The 21,070-nt window shown below is 46.4% G+C and overlaps 1 protein-coding gene across 9 annotated transcripts in view; it reads right to left on the bottom strand.

Annotated features, from left to right (window-relative positions):
- Positions 1 to 21,070, bottom strand: part of LOC124616074 (protein grainyhead) — a 325,732-nt gene that overhangs the window by 133,685 nt on the left and 170,977 nt on the right. For 6 of the 9 annotated variants that reach the window (XM_047144317.1, XM_047144313.1, XM_047144310.1 and 3 more), the window contains exon 4: positions 10,287 to 10,483. In XM_047144317.1, the coding sequence (XP_047000273.1) occupies positions 10,287 to 10,483 (197 nt within the window). The remainder of the gene's footprint in view (positions 1 to 10,286; positions 10,484 to 21,070) is intronic. The other 3 variants (XM_047144315.1, XM_047144316.1, XM_047144312.1) reach the window with 2 other exon arrangements.

The following is a 21,070-nucleotide window of genomic DNA, read 5'->3' as shown; positions in this document are numbered from 1 at the left end:
ACGAGCTGGCAGCGATCTCTTCTGAACAGCACGTTGCAAGGCATCCCAGATATGCTCAATAATGTTCATGTCTCGGCAGTCTGGTGGCCAGCGGAAGAGTTTAAGCTCGGAAGAGTGTTCCTGGAGCCACTCTGTAACAATTCTGGACTTGTGAGGTGTCGCATTGCCCTGCTGGAATTCCTCAAGTACGTCGGAATGCACAATGGACTTGAATGGATTCAGGTGATCAGACAGGATGCTTACGTACCTGTCACCTGTCGGGGTCGTATCTAGACGTATCAGGTGTCCCCTATCACTCCAAGTGTAGACGCCCCGCACCACGCCTTCACCAGCTTGAACAGTACCCTGCTGTCAAGCAGGGTCCATGCATTCATGAAGTTGTCTCGATACTTGCACACGTCCATTCTCTCGACACAGTTTGAAACGAGACTGGTTCGAGACAACATGTTCCCAGTCATCAACAGTGCAATGTCGGTGTTGACTGGCCCGGGCGAAGCGTAACGCTTTGTGTAGTGCAATCGTCAAGGATACACGAGTGGGTCTTTAGCTGCGAAAGCCCATATCGATGATGTTTCATTGAATAATTCACACGCTGATACTTTTTGATGCCCCAGCATTGAAATCTTTATGAATTTGCGGAAGGGTTGCACTTCTGTCACGTTGAACGATTCTCTTCAGCCGTCGTTGGTCCCGTTCTCGCAGGATCTTTTCCCGGCCGCAGCGATGTCGGATACTTGATGTTTTACCGGATTCCTGATGTTCACCGTACATTCGTGAAATGGTCATACGGGAAAATTCCCACTTCATCGCCACCTGTGAGATGCGCCGCTTGTTGTCTTATATCGGCATTGCCGACTGCAGAGTCGTATTCTGCGTGTCTTCATATCTCTGTATGTGAATACGCAATCCTATACCACTTTCTTTGGCGCTTCAGTGCAGAAAGAACAGCTACAGTGTAGTATAGAAGATAGCTGAAAGAAATGCTCGGCAACGTCCTCAACACAAAGTCACACTTTAGTGCGAGACGATGGTGCCGAGCGGAGCTTCAATCCCTTAACGCTTAACCATCAGGACAACGAATACGTGGTCGAAAGTGCGAATAAATTTAAAAAATAATATGCGAACTGTGGTGCTTCATCTGTACATTAACCTAAATCTGTCGGACTCCTTAGTTCAGAGTCCAAAGTGTCACGTTGTTATGCGGAGACTTGTGTTCGATCCCCGGTACTACCGAGGATTTTTCCTTGGTGGTAGCACTGGAATAGGGTGCACTCAGCCTCATGATGTGAACAGAGGAGGTACTTGACTGAGAAGTAGGGGCTCTAAGGCCAAGAAAGCAGACAACGGTCGGGAGAGCGGAGTGCTGACCCCACGGCCGTCCATACCTCATCCAGTGACACAATTGGGAGAGGACGACACGGCGGTCGGTCAGAACCGATTGATATATCAGCGCCACAGCCTAGAAGGAAGGAAGATGGGGTTTAACGTTCGGTCGACATCGTGGTCTTTAGAGACGGGGCATATGCTCGGATTGTGTCAAAGATGGGGAAGGAAATCGGCCGTGCCCTTTCAAAGGAATCATCCAGGCATTTGCCTGAAGGGATCTGGGGAAATCACGGAAAACCTAAATCAGGATGGCCGGACGCTGGTTTGAACCGTCGTCCTCCCGAATGCGACTCCAGTGTGCTAACCGCTGTGTCACCTCGCTCGGTCACAGCCCTGAGGTTTGCCTTTGCGAACCTAAATCTGGATGACTGGATGCGTGTCCAATGCCCTAGCAGCAGAGCCACCGTTTCAGAGATTCGCTGTACCTGCAAAATAACTTCTGCAGTAAGCTCTGAAGCTGGAGCCAAGGGGAGTGCAAACTCCGGCCGTACCCGACGCCAGGTAGCTCAGCGGAGACTCTCTTCACACTTGGCGCTGATGAATTCGAAGTGCTGAGAGTCACCTGGAGCAATCGGCACGTTTACTTGCAGGCTGCGGCTACCTCGTACTGCCGGCGCGTAATGGCTGCGATATTTTACCGGCGGCGCAGATCGCAAGCAGCCGTGCCGTCCTTTTCTCCGCGCTGGGGTCTGAAATGGCTACCGCGTTTAATCCCCGTCACGAGGCTTAACGTTTAAGGCGCGGAGCTCGGGGAGAATGCGCCGGCGGCCTAGAGGAACCGGCCGGCGAGCTCTTACGCGAGCGACAACCCGAGGTGCGGGAGTTCTTACGGCGATTAGCATACAGATGACTGATACCGGCGCGGGCAAAAGCCCGTGGAAAGTGCGTCCGCGTGTGATGCGCAATCGGCTTCCTAAGAAGCCGCTTCGCAACGGCGACGCGCGCGCGTCGCCTGGGAATGCGGGCTGTTCTCGGTGGCTGGTCAAGAGTGCAGAGGAAAGCTGCGGGAGAAACCAGAACGGCAGGATGTTATCGCCTGCGCGGAATGTCGGGTATTTCGGTCCACGACCCGTTGAAACGACACAAAGACGGAAATGGAAACGGTCCAGCGCCTTTGCAGGAGAGTGCAACATCTGTTTGGCGTACAGATTATTGGAGACTTCAGCACTGCCGTGATTGGAGAAGGTACGGGAAGGAAGCTGTGAAAATTCATCCCTTAAGGAAATGCTACACAGAAGACTGGAACAGAAAACTGAGGCTGTTTCAGATGACGGTCAGTGTAGCTGTAGAAAAGTTAGTCGCCAGAAACGCAGAGCTTAATTATGTGGACAAACCGTAAGAAACATTAAGGGGAGGTTTACTATCTCTGGCCCGAGAAAAGCATGTTTTCAGAATTTTTTTCTCGGGAGGTGGTATAGATATCAATGTCAAATTTGGTCAAAATGTTTACTGATATTTCCTCTACAAACAGGAATTTTTTCGACCGATAATGTCGAAGAGCAAACGCGGAAGTGCCGTCGGAACGAAACAAAATTTCGATATATACCTCCACGCGCTGTATGTCACAGGTCAGCCGGCTCGTCTGAAATCAAAATTGAGTTGCGTTAGCGAAGTATATAACATTCTTTAGGAGCTGTACCTCGCTTAAGTTATTTGGACCATAGGAAACAAAATGGCAACCATTTGAAAAAAATAGGGTTTTTTTCTATCGATTTTTCGACTTCGTCGGCCAAGTAAAAATATTTATAGTTGATGGATCGGAATAAAAGTGGTACAACTCCTAGACAATTTAGTTAGCTTCGTCGGAAACAAAGAATCATGCAAATCGGTTCAGTAGATTTGAAGCTACCATACTGCGCGATAAAAAAGCGTCACTTCGAGAAAAAGGCGTTTGAAGTTTTGGCTACATATAAATGCAATATCATGCAACGTACGTTCCAATCTGCTATTCCGGGTCCATAAACTAGTCCTTCCTCTTCCTCATAGAGAGCGTTCTGCTCGATCTGGACCATTCTGCGCTGCTCCACAACCGCTCGTACGGCCGGTGACAAGCGGTTTTCGGCCGCTTGAATCCGGTGGTCGTCCGAATGATTGGCGAACTGCGTCGAATAGAGTCCCAGGGTGACGTTCATCGTTGTCATGGTCTTCAGAATTGCTGAATGCCCTTCGTTGAAGCTGCTCACTGGCAGGAAAGTCGCAATCTCCACAGTCTTCGCACCAGAATGCAAATGCTTGGGGGCTAACTTCCAAACACACGTTTTCAAACTTTCATTTGAATTTTGTGTGTTTCCTCTCAAGCACCGGTACAATAACTCGCCCACCGAAAGAAAAAAAAAAGAAACTGGTGCGTCAAAAAGGCAGGTGCATTTTTTTGTTCAACCGCGAATAACAAACATTTCCTATCCGAATTCGGAAAAACCGCTTCAGAGATGGATTCTAAACATTTTTATGGATCCAAAACTGCAGTTTTAAAAACATCGGTTTTTTGAACCAAAAGGTAGTAAACCACCTCTTAAGACACTTTGAAAGGATTTGTAGACCTATAAGAATGTTCGACAACGTAAAATAGTGCAAGGTATTCGAAATCTTCGAAAAATGGTTATAAGATACAGGGTAAAACGGACAATACAGCTCCCTAGTGACTCGCGTAATCTACGCACAAAGCATCTACGACTGAGCGATTTTTATGGCGTAGCGGTAGTAAGTTACACACACAATGAGTATTTGTGAATCAGTCTACATATTGGTGGAAACAATATCAAAATCCCCACAGTAGTTCTGAGATTAGACTTCACGCGGTGGGTCACTTTACATTACATAATAGGTGTTTCAAAATCTTTGCATCAAATGTCTCTTTTAGTAGAATGAAATTTTCACTCTACAGCGGAGTGTGCGCTGATATGAAACTTTCTGGGAGATTAAAACTGTGTGCCGGACCGAGATTGGAACTCGGAACCTTTGCCTTTCGCGGGCAAGTGCTCTACCAACTGAGCTACCCAAACACGATTCACGCCCCGTCTCGACAGTTTTAATTCCGCCAGTATCTCGTCACCTACCTTCCAAACTTTACAGTAGCTCTCCTGCGAACCTTGCAGAACTAGCACTCCTGGAAGAAAGGATATTGCGGAGACATGGCTTAGCCACAGCCTGGGGGATGTTTCCAGAATGAGATGTTCACTCTGCAGAGGAGCGCTAGTTCTGCAAGGAGCTTCTGTGAAGTTTGGAAGGTAGGAGACGAGGTACTGACGGAATTAAGGCTGTGAGGACGGGGCGCGAGTCGTGCTTGGGTAGCTCAGATGGTAGAGCACTTGCCCGCGAAAGGCAAAGGTCCCGAGTTCGAGTCTCGGTCCGACACACAGTTTTAATCTGCCAGGAAGTTTCTGTTTTAGTAGTTGCCGACCCTACGACGATGATATGTCACTTGCTGTATTGGCATGCAAATTGCAGCCTTCGTCGCCGATGACCAGTAGTCTGCATGGGTGCTTAAACCAGGTGCCTGCTGCGGAGGCCCGTAGGCAGTAACGTTCGCTGAACGATTGTTGAGGACACACAGCTGGTTGCACGTCTGTTTGTCCATACATACATCTGCAACCGTCGTTCATCCCTGTCACCTATGTCCACAGTTGCCTCGGCGCCAGTTTTCGATAGCGCCATTTTGCCATGCACTTTATACTTTGATCATGGCGACACGTGAACAGTTTACAGACCTAGTCGATTTAGAAATGGTCCCACCCTTGGCTGGAAAGCCAACGATCATGCACTTTTGAGCATCAGATTAATCGCACCGTTGCGACAACGACTACACTGTTTTCCACGTCCCCCCAACACGTTTTATATACCTTCGACTGCTACTCCTGCCACTTGCCATTGTCAGCGGTTGTTGTACGTTGACATCGAACATAGGCAGTGGTCGCATTAATTTAACTGGACTGTGTACTTTGTGAGAACAATAGATTGGCGCTTTTTCCATAAAAGCTGTTTTTTATGTGTCTTTTTGCTATTAGTCCGCCCCGATATCTGAATGGTCAGCGCGGTGGTCTGTCACGCCAAGCGGCCCGGGTTCAATTCTCGGTTGGGGCGGAGATTTTCTCCCCTCAGGGACTGGGTGTTGTGTTGTCTTCATTATCATTTCATCGTCTCCAGTGGAAGGCAACGGGAAACCACCACTGGAATCACTTCCCTAGACGCTCATGCGGTGGACCTCTCTGAAGAGGCTTCCCCCATGACAAGCCCTGCCGTACGGCAGAAGACAAAGTTTTTTATGGGGTTCTTTCTCGTAGGAGAGGTGTGTCCCAGAAGAGTGTAATTTCAGCAGGTGAGAGGCACATCGGGGATTTCTCGCTCGGACTTTCCCGCGGCCGTGATATTTAGTGCGGCAAGCAGGAAAACGCGCCGAGCCAAGCTGCGGAGGCTCGGAATATTAATACGGGATACGGCGGCAGCCCACGCCGAGACAGCTAATGAGGCCGGAGAGGAGATTAAGGGCAGCGCGGATCGTGCAGGCCTGGGTGCGTTCGCAGCGGAAAGGTCGTCCGTCATGCACGCCCCAGTGACTGCAATCGGCCAGCCGCCCACATTCCGCGGAGAAAGTGGAAATCCGCCGGCGTGTCATGCATGATATTACTTGGCGGTGACAGTACCGCCGCTTACGTAAACCCGCCCGTGCTCCATATAGAGAGCGCCGGTGCCGGGCAGTTGGCAAGTGATCGAGTTACAGGGCCGTGTCTTAATTTTGTCAGGCGTGGACAAGCAGGCGGAAGCTGCGGCCCAAAGTAAGAGCGCGTATTGCTGCCGGGTGACGACACCGTTTTTCAGACGTGTGCTGTGCTTATTAGGTGTGCGGCAACGACAGCAGCAAGGGAAGTGAGGTAGGGCAATATCTCGCCAATTTCGAGGTGGTTAAGAGCTGTCTACAGTCATGAGATGGTTTTTGTATTGGGCGGGAGGGAGGGTTTGGGGTGGGGGGAGGGGGGTGAGAGAGAGAGAGAGAGAGAGAGAGAGAGAGAGAGAGAGAGAGAGAGAGAGAGAGAGAGAGAGAGGGAGAGAGGGGGGGGTGATGTGCTCCTGTCGCCAAGCCAATGATAGACGTGCCACGGGTCAGTGACGTCATGAGCAGGATGGATAGGATGCACGAGTTCAAGACATTTGATCACGACCAGAAACGTGGGACACTCCATCCCATATGTCGAGTAGCCACTGATCTTTAGACCACGTGGATTCGTTTCAGTGTTGCACCGCGAGGATCTCGATCCGATTAGCATCGCCGCCACCAGGAGCCACTTCAGCGGGTAATAATGGCAAGACTCAGCGGAACCAAAAAAATTTCCAGCGCAGCTCTGGATGAGACATTAGGAACAGCAAAGTTTTATGTACCACTACCATCCAATCTGGAGACTTAGCAGCAGCTAAGATATGAGGTCGTGAAAGCCTCCATTCTACGAGTATAATAACGTGTGAACTGTAGGTGTCGTCGCCAGCTGTCGTGGTTTGTAACAGAAGATAGACGAACCACCGTGCGGCAACATATTCCATAGTTCCGTGCTGAATAATAGCAACCATGGTCAGCTATAACGGGCTCTCCGTAGTGGTAACACCGGTTCCCGTCAGATCACCGAAGTTAAGCGCTGTCGGGCTTTGATGGGTGACCATACTTTCGCCAAGCGCTTTTGGCGAGTGGGGTGCACTCGGCCCATATGAGGCACACTGGGGACCTACTCGATTGAGAAGGAGTGCCTCCGGTCTCGTGAACTGACAAATGGCTGGGAGAGGGGTCTGCTGACCTCATGCCCCTCCATATCCGCATCCAGTGACGCCTGTGGGCTAAGGATGACACGGCAGCCGGTCGGTACCGTTGGGTCATCATGGCCTCTTCGGGCGGAGTTTAATTCAGTTTTTATGGTCAGCTATACTGCCCACAGAGCACCACCTCACTCTGTGATCCTTGAGCCACTGCTTTAAATATGTAACAATTCTCGTCGGAGCACAGACTGAACAGTAGGGGCGAAACACTACATCCGTGTCTTACATCCTTTTTAATCCGAGCACTTCGTTGTTTGTCGTTCACCCTTATTTTTCCCTCTCGGTTCTTGTACATATTGTATATTACTCGTCTATCCCTATAGCTTATCCCTATATTTCTCAGAATTTCGAACACCTTGAACCATTTTACATTGTCGAAAGCTTTTTCATAGCCGACAAATCCTATGAAACTGTCTTGATTTTTCTTTAGTCTTGCTTCCATTATCAACTGCAACGTCAGAATTGCCTCTCTGGTCCCACTACCTTCCCTAAAGCCAAACTGATCCTCATCTACCACTTCCTCTTTTCAGGGTACTACGAGGTGCATTCAAGTTCTAAGGCCTCCGATTTTTTTTCTCCGGACTGGAAAGAGATAGAAACATGCGCATTGTTTTAAAATGAGGCCGTGTTCATTGTCAATACGTCCCAGAGATGGCAGCACCGTACGGCAGCTGGAATTTTACAGCCAGCGGCGAGAATGAGAACAGTTTTAAATTCTTAAAATGGCGACGTTTTCCTTACTTGAACAGCGTGCAATCATTCGTTTTCTGAATTTGCGTGGTGTGAAACCAATTGAAATTCATCGACAGTTGAAGGAGACATGTGGTGATGGAGTTATGGATGTGTCGAAAGTGCGTTCGTGGGTGCGACAGTTTAATGAAGGCAGAACATCGTGTGACAACAAACCGAAACAACCTCGGGCTCGCACAAGCCGGTCTGATGGCATGATCGAGAAAGTGGAGAGAATTGTTTTGGGGGATCGCCAAATGACTGTTGAACAGATCGCCTCCGGAGTTGGCATTTCTGTGGGTTCTTTGCACACAATCCTGCATGACGACCTGAAAATGCGAAAAGTGTCATCCAGGTGGGTGCCACGAATGCTGACGGACGACCACATGACTGCCCGTGTGGCTTGTTGCCAAGCAATGTTGATGCGCAACGACAGCGTGAATGGGACTTTCTTTCGTCGGTTGTGACAATGGATGAGACGTGGATGCCATTTGTCAATCCAGAAACAAAGCGCCAGTCAGCTCAATGGAAGCACACAGATTCACCGCCACCAAAAAAATTTCGGGTAACCGCCAGTGCTGAAAAAATGATGGTGTCCATGTTCTAGGACAGCGAGGGAGTAATCCTTACCCATTGCGTTCCAAAGGGCATTACAGTAACAGGTGCATCCTACGAAAATGTTTTGAAGAACAAATCCCTTCCTGCACTGCAACGAAAACGTCCGGGAAGGGCTGCGCGTGTGCTGTTTCACCAAGACAACACACCCGCACATCGAGCTAACGTTACACAACAGTTTCTTCGTGATAACAACTTTGAAGTGATTCCTCATGCTCCCTACTCACCTGACCTGGCTCCTAGTGACTTTTGGCTTTTTCCAACAATGAAAGGCACTCTCCGTGGCCGCACATTCACCAGCCGTGCTGCTATTGCCTCAGCGATTTTCCAGTGGTCAAAACAGACTCCTAAAGAAGCCTTCGCCGCTGCCATGGAATCATGGCGTCAGCGTTGTGAAAAATGTGTACGTCTGCAGGGCGATTACGTCGAGAAGTAATGCCAGTTTCATCGATTTCGGGTGAGTAGTTAATTAGAAAACAAATCGGAGGCCTTAGAACTTGAATGCACCTCGTAAGACAAAGGCGAATATCACACTAGATGGCACTACTCTACAAGCCGTAGATAACTTCTGTTATCTTGGATCTACTATAGAATCAAACATGTCTGTTGACAAGGAAATTGATGCTCGCATTGGAAGAGCTGCGACAACTTTTGGCAAACTCTCTGCACGTGTTTGGGAAAACAACAAACTCTCTTTGACCACCAAAATTCTTGTATATCAAACTTGCGACCTCAGCATCCTTTTGTATTCACCGGAAACATGGACTACCTATGCCAAACAAGAACGTCGCCTTAATGCTTTCCACATGCGGTGCCTGAGATCCATCCTCGGAATAACGTGGAAGGACCGAGTGACCAACGAAGCAGTGCTATCTAAAACTAACTGCAACAGTATTTCAGCTGTCTTGAAGCAGAGACGACTCCGCTGGCTGGGACTCGTCCACCGTATGGATCCTGACAGATTACCACGTGAGGTGATGCTTGGAGAGATCTCTATAGCCAAAAGACCTGTAGGACGTCCTCTATTGAGGTTCAAGGACTCCTGTAAACGAGATGGAGAGCTTTGGAATCGACACAAACAGATGGGAGGTACGGGCTAGCATGAGACCAGAGTGGCGTGATGATATATCATCTGGAATGTCGAAGCATGATGAAGGCTTGTTAGACAGATTAAGGCAGAAAAAGCTTCGCAATGCTCCTGCCTCAGTAGCCAGATACACTTGTGACAATTGCGGCAAGAGATGCCGTACTGCCATTGGCTTGAGAAGTCATATGAAAAAATGCAACCCATATACACACAGACACTGCAACAATCATCTACCAAGATGTCGTGCCCAATATATCTTCTGTATATCATTCTTGTCAACAACTTGGATTCATGAGTTGTTATACTGAGCGAGGTGGCGCAGTGGTTAGCACACTGGACTCGCATGCGGGAGGACGACGGTTCAATCCCGCGTCCGGCCATCCTGATTTAGGTTTTCCGTGATTTCCCTAAATCACTCCAGGCAAATGTCGGGATGGTTCCTTTCAAAGGGCACGGCCGACTTCCTTCCACATCCGTCCCTAATCAGATGAGACCGATGACCTCGCTGTCTGGTCTCCTCCCCCCAAAACCAACCAACCACCAACCATGAGTTGTTCAGCTGATTGTGCGATAATACTCGCACTGAATTAAGCCGAGTAGCAGTCAGAATTGAGAGAGAGAGAGAGAGAGAGAGAGAGAGAGAGAGAGAGAGAGGCGCTGGGGTACTTACATCTTGGGTATCTGGATCTTGTCGGCGTCGCTCTGGCGGCCGAAGTCGTGCCACGGCCTGGAGCGTGCGCCCGCGCCGCCGCCGGGCTGTCCTGGGGAGGTGGCGGAGCCCGCGCGCTGCGCACCCAGTGACGAAGGGTCAGCCAGCAGCGGGCCCGCCTGGCACAGGTCCGTGTAGTCGAACTGCTGCTGCAACACCCGCATAGGCCTCACCACCCCGCAGCCGGGCACCTGCGGCGTGCTCCACTATACAGGCGCACACTCGCACATTCACTCACTCACTCACTCATTCATTCTAGGCAACCATGCAAGCCATACCAGAAGACGACATAATACCAGTATCTTCAAGATAACACCAAACATATTCCAATAACATGTACAGATTCTTGTACACATACTGCTCTTGTAACAACCACACTAGGCCTCACCACCCTGCAGCCAAAGACCTGCACCCACATTACAAGTACAACTGGCGACCCTGCCAGGATCACAGTGAACAGTAAGAAGAAGAAGAAGAAGAAGAAATCGCTGTCAGTCACTAAATATAGGAATTTAATGAGCAAAGCATAGTCTAGATCACTGTTTTACTACTGAAGTGGCCAGTTTAGACCAAATCAGGCTGTCTGTAGATCTCAAAACAGAACAAAGAAATCAACAAAACATATACTTATTTAAAGTAATAACTTGGAAGATATATAAAAGAAGCAGATATCGCAAGGCACTTGAAATATAGAGAAGCTCACATGTATCACCTGCATCATCTGGCATTTGTTGTCAAAATATCAGCAATATGTTTGCAATTATATCTAAGCATATACCATCTCAATAAAATGGTAACACTAAATTGTAGAGGTACTGACGTGTGTGTCTCTGTTGCAGAGGTACTCTGCTACATCTGTATTTTGTGTGTCTTTTGTGTGTTACTTTAAATAACTTAGATTATTGGTGATAATTGTTTTGCTTGAATTCTTTCCAATTTTGCTGTTGTAACACTCACAATAGTCCTCACTTCTCCATAGCCAAACACCTGCATCTCCATTACAAGCAAACTTGGCGACCATTCCAGGATCAAAATAAGAAGAAGAAGAAGAAGAAGAAGAAGAAGAAGAAACTGCCAGCAGTCACTAAATAGAGGCATTTTGTGAACAAAGCATAGTCTAGCTCCCATTTTTACTACTGAAGTTTCCAGTTTAGACTCAAAATAGAATAAATAAAAAATCGAAACATGAATTACCCATCATGTCCGTCAAAAACCAAATAGAATAAAGAAAAATATCAAAATATGAATCGCTACCTAATATATCCCTTATTTAAAGCAGTACTTGAAATAAATGTAGAAAAGTACATACCTCAGTACCTCAGTAACTGTCACCAGCATCAGCTGGTTCTTATCGTCAGATTGAGAGATCATCAATATGTCCGCAATTATGTCGAAGTATGTACTATCACAATAAAATGGTAATGTTAAATTATATGAGTACTGATCTGTATGACTCAAATTCACAAAACACTTCAGATACTCTGCTACATTTACTTTTCACATATCTTTCATGTATTACTTAAATAACTTGGATTATTGGTGATAATTAATGTTTTGTTTTTATACCTTCCACTTTTAGATGCGGGGACGCCCTAGTTGGGTCATAGGCGGCATTACAATAAAAAATACCTGATCCAAATTGAACTTGTTCACAGAACTGTAAACCAAGATCACTACTTCCTCCTGGAATCACAATGCATTCCTGCTCAAAAAAAAAAAAAGTACAGACCAGTGTTTGTCACATCGTCTATGACAAAGTTTTTAGAGACGGAGCAAGATGTCGGTTTGGGAAAGGACAGTGAACGAAATCGGCCGCATCTTTTCAGAGTAACATTAGATGATTCAGGGACAACAAGGAAAACTTAAATGTCCATGGCAAGATGAGGATTTGAACCACCGTCCTCCTAAATATGGATCTAGTGTGTCATCAATGAGCCATCTCGCTCGGTAGGAGTCACTGTTTGTGAATTTTTTTTACCACAAATTGTGAGCGAAATATTCGTTTTACTAACGGCAAGCTGTGCAGACACCACCAGCATTCCAAACTTGGGCAATCAAGCCCTACTTAGCATCAGTTTCCGTTGGCGAAGATGCGTTATCTCAGTTTGAACGAAACAGCCGAAAGTAAATACTTAGTGAAATGAAATAAATCTTACATAACGGTATCCAACGGACAATGAATTAATCTACTTCTTCCGGATTAAGACTAGACATACTACACATTACTTACAAATTTCCCTCGCTTGCCAGTTACCGCAGCTAGAGAAAAAAGATATATAGCGTCTTTAAGCGTCCATAGCCGGCCGAAGTGGCCGTGCGGTTAAAGGCGCTGCAGTCTGGAGCCGCAAGACCGCTACGGTCGCAGGTTCGAATCCTGCCTCGGGCATGGATGTTTGTGATGTCCTTAGGTTAGTTAGGTTTAACTAGTTCTAAGTTCTAGGGGACTAATGACCTCAGCAGTTGAGTCCCATAGTGCTCAGAGCCATTTTATTAAGCGTCCATACCTGCTGTTTAGCGGCGCTGATACCGTGCTTAGCGGTAGAAAAGAAGAACAGAAACAAGAAAGATAGGAGAGGCGAGCAGGTTCTTTTAGCGGAGTGAGTACGTTGAAGGAGATCGTGAACACCTGGAAGTTATCTGCAAAATCAGCTAATCAGACAGTTGACTTGAATTCATTTCGACTTTTATAAATGAAAGAGAACGAGAAAGAATCCGAACCGCGGAGCACAGGAAAGTAGCTGCCCGACTGACATACACGGCATGGCGTAATCTTCCTGCTCCTTCATTTGCAACGACTGAAAAATGATTTGCTCTTGGGGTGATGATCACGAAACAAGCGACATAATGAGTGAAACGTTTTCTGACCGCCCATCTGGCTAAAGTAATTACCCCACTTCCATTTAAACTGCAGCATGTGCTTATGTAAAACTTGTCTGTGAGACTAGATAGACAACAAGACATTGGTTGCACCATGTAGCTTTGTGATGTTCTCACTTCAGGATCGAACATGATTTATCACATTAATTAAAAGCGTTGTTTCCTTAACATCTTCGTTGATGGAAAAGTTGGATAAGTTAAGAATTGCAAACGCAAAAACTATGTTCAGAAAAAACAGAAAACTGTTTAGTGCTAGTACAAGTCTGTTTTACAAGGTCGGTGGTGACATGTGTTGAAATGCGACACGTGTTCTTACGTGGTTTTGTTTACAACGGATGACTAGACGCTGTAGGGAAATTCTTCTCTAACGAACCGCTGATACTTGGAAAACAGAGATTTATTACGAGCTGACTAAATATCCCTTTTAAATAAGAGATTATTGCCACTATTTTATGGGTGACGCAATGTCGTAATTTTAGTTAACATATACAGAAAAACAATCCTTAGCATTCAGACCACTTTGTCAGTAATGTACGGAAAAGTTATAGCTCCTTGGTTTTTACCTTTATTTTACGTCCTATTATTACAATGTAAGAGCTTTGGTAACCATGTAACGTTATATGGTAGCCTCTCTCTAATCAGGTTGTACAATCTGAGAATGAAATTTCAATACAAAATTCTAGTGGATAGCAAGGAGCTATCTCCATCGCCGAGCGAAGGCAAGTCAAAAAATCTACAGAGGAATTTAAGTTCAACAGCGGACTACTTTGGTGTTTTCTGCACAGTACATGTCTACCAGAGCTGTAACGCTTAATGACATCATCGGGGCTCCATTCTAAGTGGGAGTCGTCACTGAAGACAATTCTTTTTCACGCAATGAGATTTCAGACCGAAGGCGTGCGTGAAGACGCCCCGGACAACAGTGGAATACCAGTCTGAGTGTCGCCTGACATACGGCCTGACAATCAGGAGCGATGGTCTGAGGTGCCATTTCTTTTATCAGGACGCCTTTGGTTGTCTTCCGCAGCAACCTTACAGCACAGTTGTAAGTCGACGACATTCTGCACGTCGTTTTATTATTGTTCTCCATGTCAAGATATCCTGGGCTTATATTTCAGCAAGATAATTCCCACCCGCCCAGCTGAGAACGTTTGGAGCATATTCCTACGTGGTGCATAGTTTCTTTCGTCTTGGGGTACACTTACATACACTGAAGAGCCAAAGAAGCTGGTACATCTGCCTAATATCGTGTAGGTCTCCCGCGAGCACGCAGAAGTGCCGCAACACGACGTGGCATTGACTCGACTAATATCTGAAGTAGTGCTGAAGCCAACGGACACCATGAATCCTGCAGGGCTGTCCATAAACCCGTAAGAGTACGAGTGAGTGGAGATCTCTTCAGAACAAGGCGTTGCAAGGCATCCCAGATATATCAATAATGTTCATGTCTGGGAGTTTGGTAGCCAGCGGAAGAGTTTAAACTCAAAAGAGTGTTCATGTAGAAATTCTGGACATGCGGGTGTCCCATTGTCCTGCTGGAATTGCTCAAGTCCGTCGGAATGCACAATGGACATGAATGGATGTAGGTGATCAGACAGGATGCTAACGTACGTGTCACCTGTCACAGTCGTATCCAGACGTTTCAGGTGTCCCATATCACTCCAACTGCACACGCCTCACAACATTACAAATGATTCAAATGACTCTGAGCACTATGGTACTTAACATCTGAGTTCATCAGTCCCCTAGAACTTAGAACTACTTAAACCTAACTAACCTAAGGACATCACACACACCCATGCCCGAGGCAGGATTCGAACCTGCGACCGTAGCAGTCGCAGTTCCGGACTGAAGCGCCTAGAACCGCTCGGCCACCGTGGCGGGCTCACACCATTACAGAGCCTCCACCAGCTTTAACAGTCCACTGCTGACTTGCAGGGTCCACGAATTCATGAGGTTGTCTCCCTGTACACGTCCATCCGCTCGATGCAATTTGAAACGAGACTCGTCCAACCAGGCACTATGTTGCCAGTCATCAACAGTCCAATGTCGGTGTTGACGGGTCCAGTGGAAGCGTAAAGCTTTGAGTCGGGCAGTCATCAAGGGTATACGAGTGGGCGATCGGTTCCGGAAGCCCATATCGATGATATTTCGTTGAATGGTTCGCACACTGATACTTGTTGATGGCCCAGAATTGAAATCTGCAAAAACTTGCGGAAGGGTTACACTTCTGTCACGTTGAACGATTCTCTTCAGTCGTCGTTAGTCCCATTCTTGTACCGAGCGAGGTGGCGCAGTGGTTAGCACACTGGACTCGCATTCGGGAGGACGACGGTTCAATCCCGTCTCCGGCCATCCTGATTTAGGTTTTCCGTGATTTCCCTAAATCGCTTCAGGCAAATGCCGGGATGGTTCCTTTGAAAGGGCACGGCCGATTTCCTTCCCCATCCTTCCCTCACCCGAGCTTGCGCTCCGTCTCTAATGACCTCGTTGTCGACGGGACGTTAAACACTAATCTTCTCCTCCTCCTCCCATTCTTGCAGGATCTTTTTCCGTCCGCAGCGATGTCGGAGATTTGATGTTTTACCGGATTCCTGACATTCACGGTATGCTCGTGAAAAGGTAGTTCAGGAAAATCCCCACTTCATCGCTTCCTCGGATATGCTGTGGCCCATCGCTCGTACGCCGACTCACGTTCAAACTCACTTAAGTCTTGATAAGCTGCCATTGTAGGAGCAGTAACCGGTCTAGCAACTGCGCCAGACCGCAGCGCCGTATTCTGCCTGTTTATGTATCTTTGTATTTGAATATGCGCGGCTACACCAGTTTCTTTGGCGCTTCAGTGTATATACATACATACAGTTTTATAACGTAGTGCTGAACGAACGCTGCCTCCGGAAAATAAGGGATTAGACTCCCTTAAAATTCCGAAGTTAGAGCTATTTCCTCTCTTGTTTTCTCTGAGGGTAAACCAGAGGACAAATCGAGGAGATCGCTCTCGCGCGTTCCTGCGAATTAGTCGCGTATTTCCTGCACGACACGGAGTTGTGGCCGGCTGGGCAACGAGGCGGGGAACAGGTGGTCGCGGCGACACGGAAGCCCGACCTCGCGCGTCGCTTGTGCTGTCACACAGCGCAGATGGCGCGTAGCAGCCGCTCCCTTCACGCAGCGCGCACATGCGCACAATTTTGCGCAACGCCGTTTAGGCGGAATGTGTGAAGACACTCGGGAGATGGAAGACAAGGATCGTAATGGTGGACTCGTCCCTCGCGGACAATTTACGGCGCGTGCCCGTTTGCGGAGGAACTCTCGCATTCGCAACGACGCGTGTCTCAACGAGCAAATGGCCTCCTAATAGCCCGTTTTGTGTCCTACAGGACGTGCCAGTCTTCTAGCATTTGCACGACTGTCGCCGTAATGCAGCAAGTAAACGTGCCGATTTCCTAAATTCTGCAGAGGGCTTGTCGGTTTGCTCAGTGTGTGATTGAATCGTCATGACTACCAGCTTTTGTATGATGCCGTATGTTATGTTTTGATTTTCGTACGAGAGTATCAAAGGCACTGGTAAGGTGAACCGGTTTTCGGGCTACCGACGTGACAGTCAGGCGAAATAATCAGCTATAGAGTTCAGAACTGATATTCGTTTAACGCGTAGCTTCAGTATTCCATTTTCCACCTGCTTATTATACTTCTGTTTGCTACATAACTGTGGACGCCAAAAGGTAGCAAATCTGCGCAGTTCCTGAATGATGACTTTTGTACTTCTGCTTGTAACAAAGCGAGGTGGTATAGTGTATGGATGTTTGATTTTCTCATGCCATCTGTAGCTCACTTTCATGAGATAGCTAGCTGGATGCTCGAACAAATCACTGGCCCATTTCCTTCTCCTTACATATCCTCCTGAGCGGTTTTTCATCTACATCTACATACGAATGCGTATTGCGTTCAGTCATTAATCTGTATTTGCTTATAGGTATCAGCGACCCTGACGTCAACGGCCGATAGCTTTAATGTATCTTGCAACCGTTCTACGCAAGAGATGTTACAAATACTTTGGTCATTCGCCTCCGAACAATGACGTTGTCGGTCTTCGTCCATGTCAGACCCCATCTCGTGTTTAATAATTAGATGGTTATCTATCTTACAAAGATTTGTTGTCCTCCTGTGAAATTATGAAGGCAAACTTGAAGTAAACTAAGGAGACTAAGATGCAACAAGTCAGTGCCCATTCGCCATTAAACAAGTGTTTTTACCATATTTATGCCGACGTATTACCTTACTGAAGCTGCAGTCGTAAGTCACAGTAAACGAGGAAGCTCGCATCGTCAGCTGTCTGTTAATGTTGTAATGGTACTTGAATTACGTAGCCATTACGGCACATCACCTCAACCTCTCGATACCAGCAATATTCTACTGTGTTTCTGTAAAATAGTTAACATATTTCTGTGACAACATTCAGATTTGATTTCATTAATGTAGAGGTACTTCGATACACCAATATGTATATATTGCAATGATATTATTCTTATGTGTATTCTTTCTTTTGTCACTATGATCATTGACGTATTTGTAACTCTGATTTTTGGGCGCTTAAGCAGTTATTAGAGAGTCAAGCTTTGGTCGTCATGTTAAAAAGACGCAAATTGCAGTCAGTTTATGCAATGTGAACTTTAACAGTGAGGAAGATATTTTCCAGTATGTTTTATATTGTGAAGTGATGTTTTAGAACGAGTTACGTGATATTGCAACCAAAGTAATAAAAAAGAAGTGTAACTTAAATTCGGAGTGCTGATTACTTTTTTACATCACCATTGTCCCAACTTGCAAAAGTTTAATCTTCAAGAATGGTTTATGAAATACATCTATAAAACTTTTGAATATCGCAGAATAACAGCTAGGCCTCTTTGCATCCGAGCTTGGAATCATCACTACCTAGATTTTCGACAATTGAGCCATGAGGTGACAACTAGACCAGCGTGGGAAACACGAAAAGATGAGTGCCTAGTTTATCCATTATTTCAAGAAATGACTTTATTAACTGTGCTCTAATGACACCTGCCACACAATATAACTTTGTTGTTGCCCGAAAATGCAATATTTAGCAGCGTGAGCAACACTGCAATCATAATTTTTGACCTTCGTTGTCGTAGGGTTGTTAGAATGTGTAAAAGATGACCTGTGTGTATTCGTGGTTTAAATGCTCAAATGCGTTATCCAGAAGAACCGACAAACGACTCCAGTATTTGCCGAGATACGTCCGGAAAACACGCAAATATTCACACTCTGCCGGCTGTTGTTACCAAATGGACAATCGTTGACTGGCACGCAAATTCGATGCAAAACACCCTGTCCCGAAAGCTAACCGACTACACATTAGGTATCACAGAATGTTTCTGATAAAACACGTCAATAGATGTGTGTCAGTTCCTCCACGCGAGGTAACTGACTAGTGGGTCTTCCCGACTCTTCGTGAAGTTCCGACGCGTATTCTTGACGCCGCCAGCTTCTCCTGCGTAGGTGGCTGTAATGGCAGGTGACGGCACGGCGGGCGAGCACGGCAGCTGCGGCGCAATTTCGCGTGTGCCCAGCCGTGAGTCAGGCGGACACGATGCGCAGATAGTGCGGCCTGTAATATTCGCCGACAACCGCAAATTACGCGTGAATTACGCGCCGTGCCACGCCGTGCAGTCGGCGCGCGTATCCCTAACGGCGCTGGCCTCTGCGGCTGCTCATCCGAACCCAGAACACCGCCAGAAATGCAGACGCGAACTTCACGACTCCTTCCTCGCTTAAGACAGTACCGTAAAAGAGAAGCAGCGCGATCGTCCTATGTGGCACGGTCCTGTGAGCGACCGTTGTTTCATCTTCTCTCAGAGGCGTCACTGGACTACTGTACTGCGGGGACACACAGATCAACATCGCGGCGTACCCGCTCTCGGAAGCGCCGAGGCTCAAGCCTCTGTCCGGGATTCTAGATTTGGGTTTTCCTTAGTTTCCCTAAATCGCTTAAGGCAGATGCCGGAATGGGTCTGTTAAGAATACGGTAGATTTTCTTTCCTATCCTTCCGCAGACCGAGTTAGTGTTCCGTCTCTGATGCCCTAATCGTCGACAGGAAGTCATCCACCAATATTTCTTCCTTCCTACCGGCGGGATATGTGGCCAATATTGCTCGCCTGCCCGTTAATCTCAGATGGCGAAACCGAAGCACTGCGTCGCCTTCGAGCAGCTACCCAGCTAGATAGTAGTACGTTTGAGACGTGGTACTTTGGAAAAAGCTGCAAATTAGGAAGCTGTTGGAAAGAAAGACTGGTAAGGTAAGAAATGTTGCCTTACGCAGAATCGGCGATGAGAAGAACATGTGGGAAACTCTGACACGACTAAGGGGTAATATGATAGATCACGTGTTAAGACAAAGAATAACTTCACAAGCTGCGACATCGTCGCGAAAAAACAGTGACATGTATATGTAATAAGTTTCCTTTAATTTATGTCTATGGTCACAAACTTTTTGTTAACAGATTGCCGATTTCGGTCTTTAATGACCATCATCAGATCTGCAAAAAAAATGGGAAAAACATAGATACACTCACAAACTGTATACAGCTTAAGAACAATACATGGACCATAATGAAAAGCAGCACTGATAAAATTTACATTTGTGCGGTTTAAATATGAAGAGGCATATCTGTTTCATAACAACAAAGTCCTAATGTACTGCAGCCATAGTGGCATCGTCAAATGTTAAATGCGGAATCAGCACCATCATCGTCAAATACATATAAATAACATCACATGTACGAGTCATGTTGTCAGTAGTACTACTGTTTAAAACAAGCTGCTGTGCAGTAGCCACAAGATGTCTGTGTTGTAAGTTCACCAGATGTCCCTAATGTCGGCATACACTAGTTTTCAATAATTAATTGAAACCGCAAAAATAAAGGGGGATACAATAGTTGAAGTCCATAATAAGCTTATATCGTATAAAAGGCATTACAGTAACTGTAGACAGTTACCAAGTGTATTTATGTTTTTCCGATTTTTTCTGCAGACCTGATGATGGCCATTAAAGACCGAAACCGGTAATTGTTAACAAAAAGTTTGTGACCATAGACGTAAATTAAAGGAAACTTATTAAAGAATAACTTACTTGGTTCTTGACAGAGCTGTCGAGGTAAAAACTGTAGAGAAAGACAGAGCTTACAATATACCCAACAAATAACTGATAAAGTTGAGTGTAGGTGCTCTGCCGAGATGAAATTACTGGCGCAGGAGACGAATTCATGGCGGGTCGCGCAAACCAGTCAGAATGGTGAGCAAAGTCAGGCAATCAGATACGCTACCAGATAATCTTCGTTGGCCGAAGGTGTTTATCGTGCTTTCCCAAAATTAATTTTCCCTCTTAAATTCCATTTGTCTTTCTTACAACTGAGCTACCTCTCCGTCCGTCGGGGTAAGTTGTTTGTATTTTAGTATGAACTTACAAGTTTCAATGGCTTGAATGATTAGTATACTGTATACTGTTCGTAACTACTAGGTCTCTGCATACAGAGTACTACGAAACCCTGGCAGCTTAAAACATTTACTGGCTCGAGAGTCGAAACCGGAAACTTTTCTTTTGCGAGCAGTGGTCTTATCCACCAAGTTATCGACACATGACTTATGAGCCGCCCATACAGCTTCAATTAAGTACCTTCATGTTAATCTCCTTACAACAGAATTAATGTAGTGACAAACTGATGCTGTTTTGAGTCATGTCCTGGATGTTCAGTCAGTAACAATACTGCCCGCGAAAGGCAAGGATCCGAATAAATTTTCCTTCATGAATAAAGATCCTTTACATCTCAATATTTAACCTTTCCAGCTTTGT

The sequence above is a fragment of the Schistocerca americana genome, chromosome 5 (assembly GCF_021461395.2).
Source record: "Schistocerca americana isolate TAMUIC-IGC-003095 chromosome 5, iqSchAmer2.1, whole genome shotgun sequence".
Classification (NCBI taxonomy): domain Eukaryota; kingdom Metazoa; phylum Arthropoda; class Insecta; order Orthoptera; family Acrididae; genus Schistocerca; species Schistocerca americana.
This window is presented reverse-complemented; position numbering and strand designations above follow the sequence as displayed.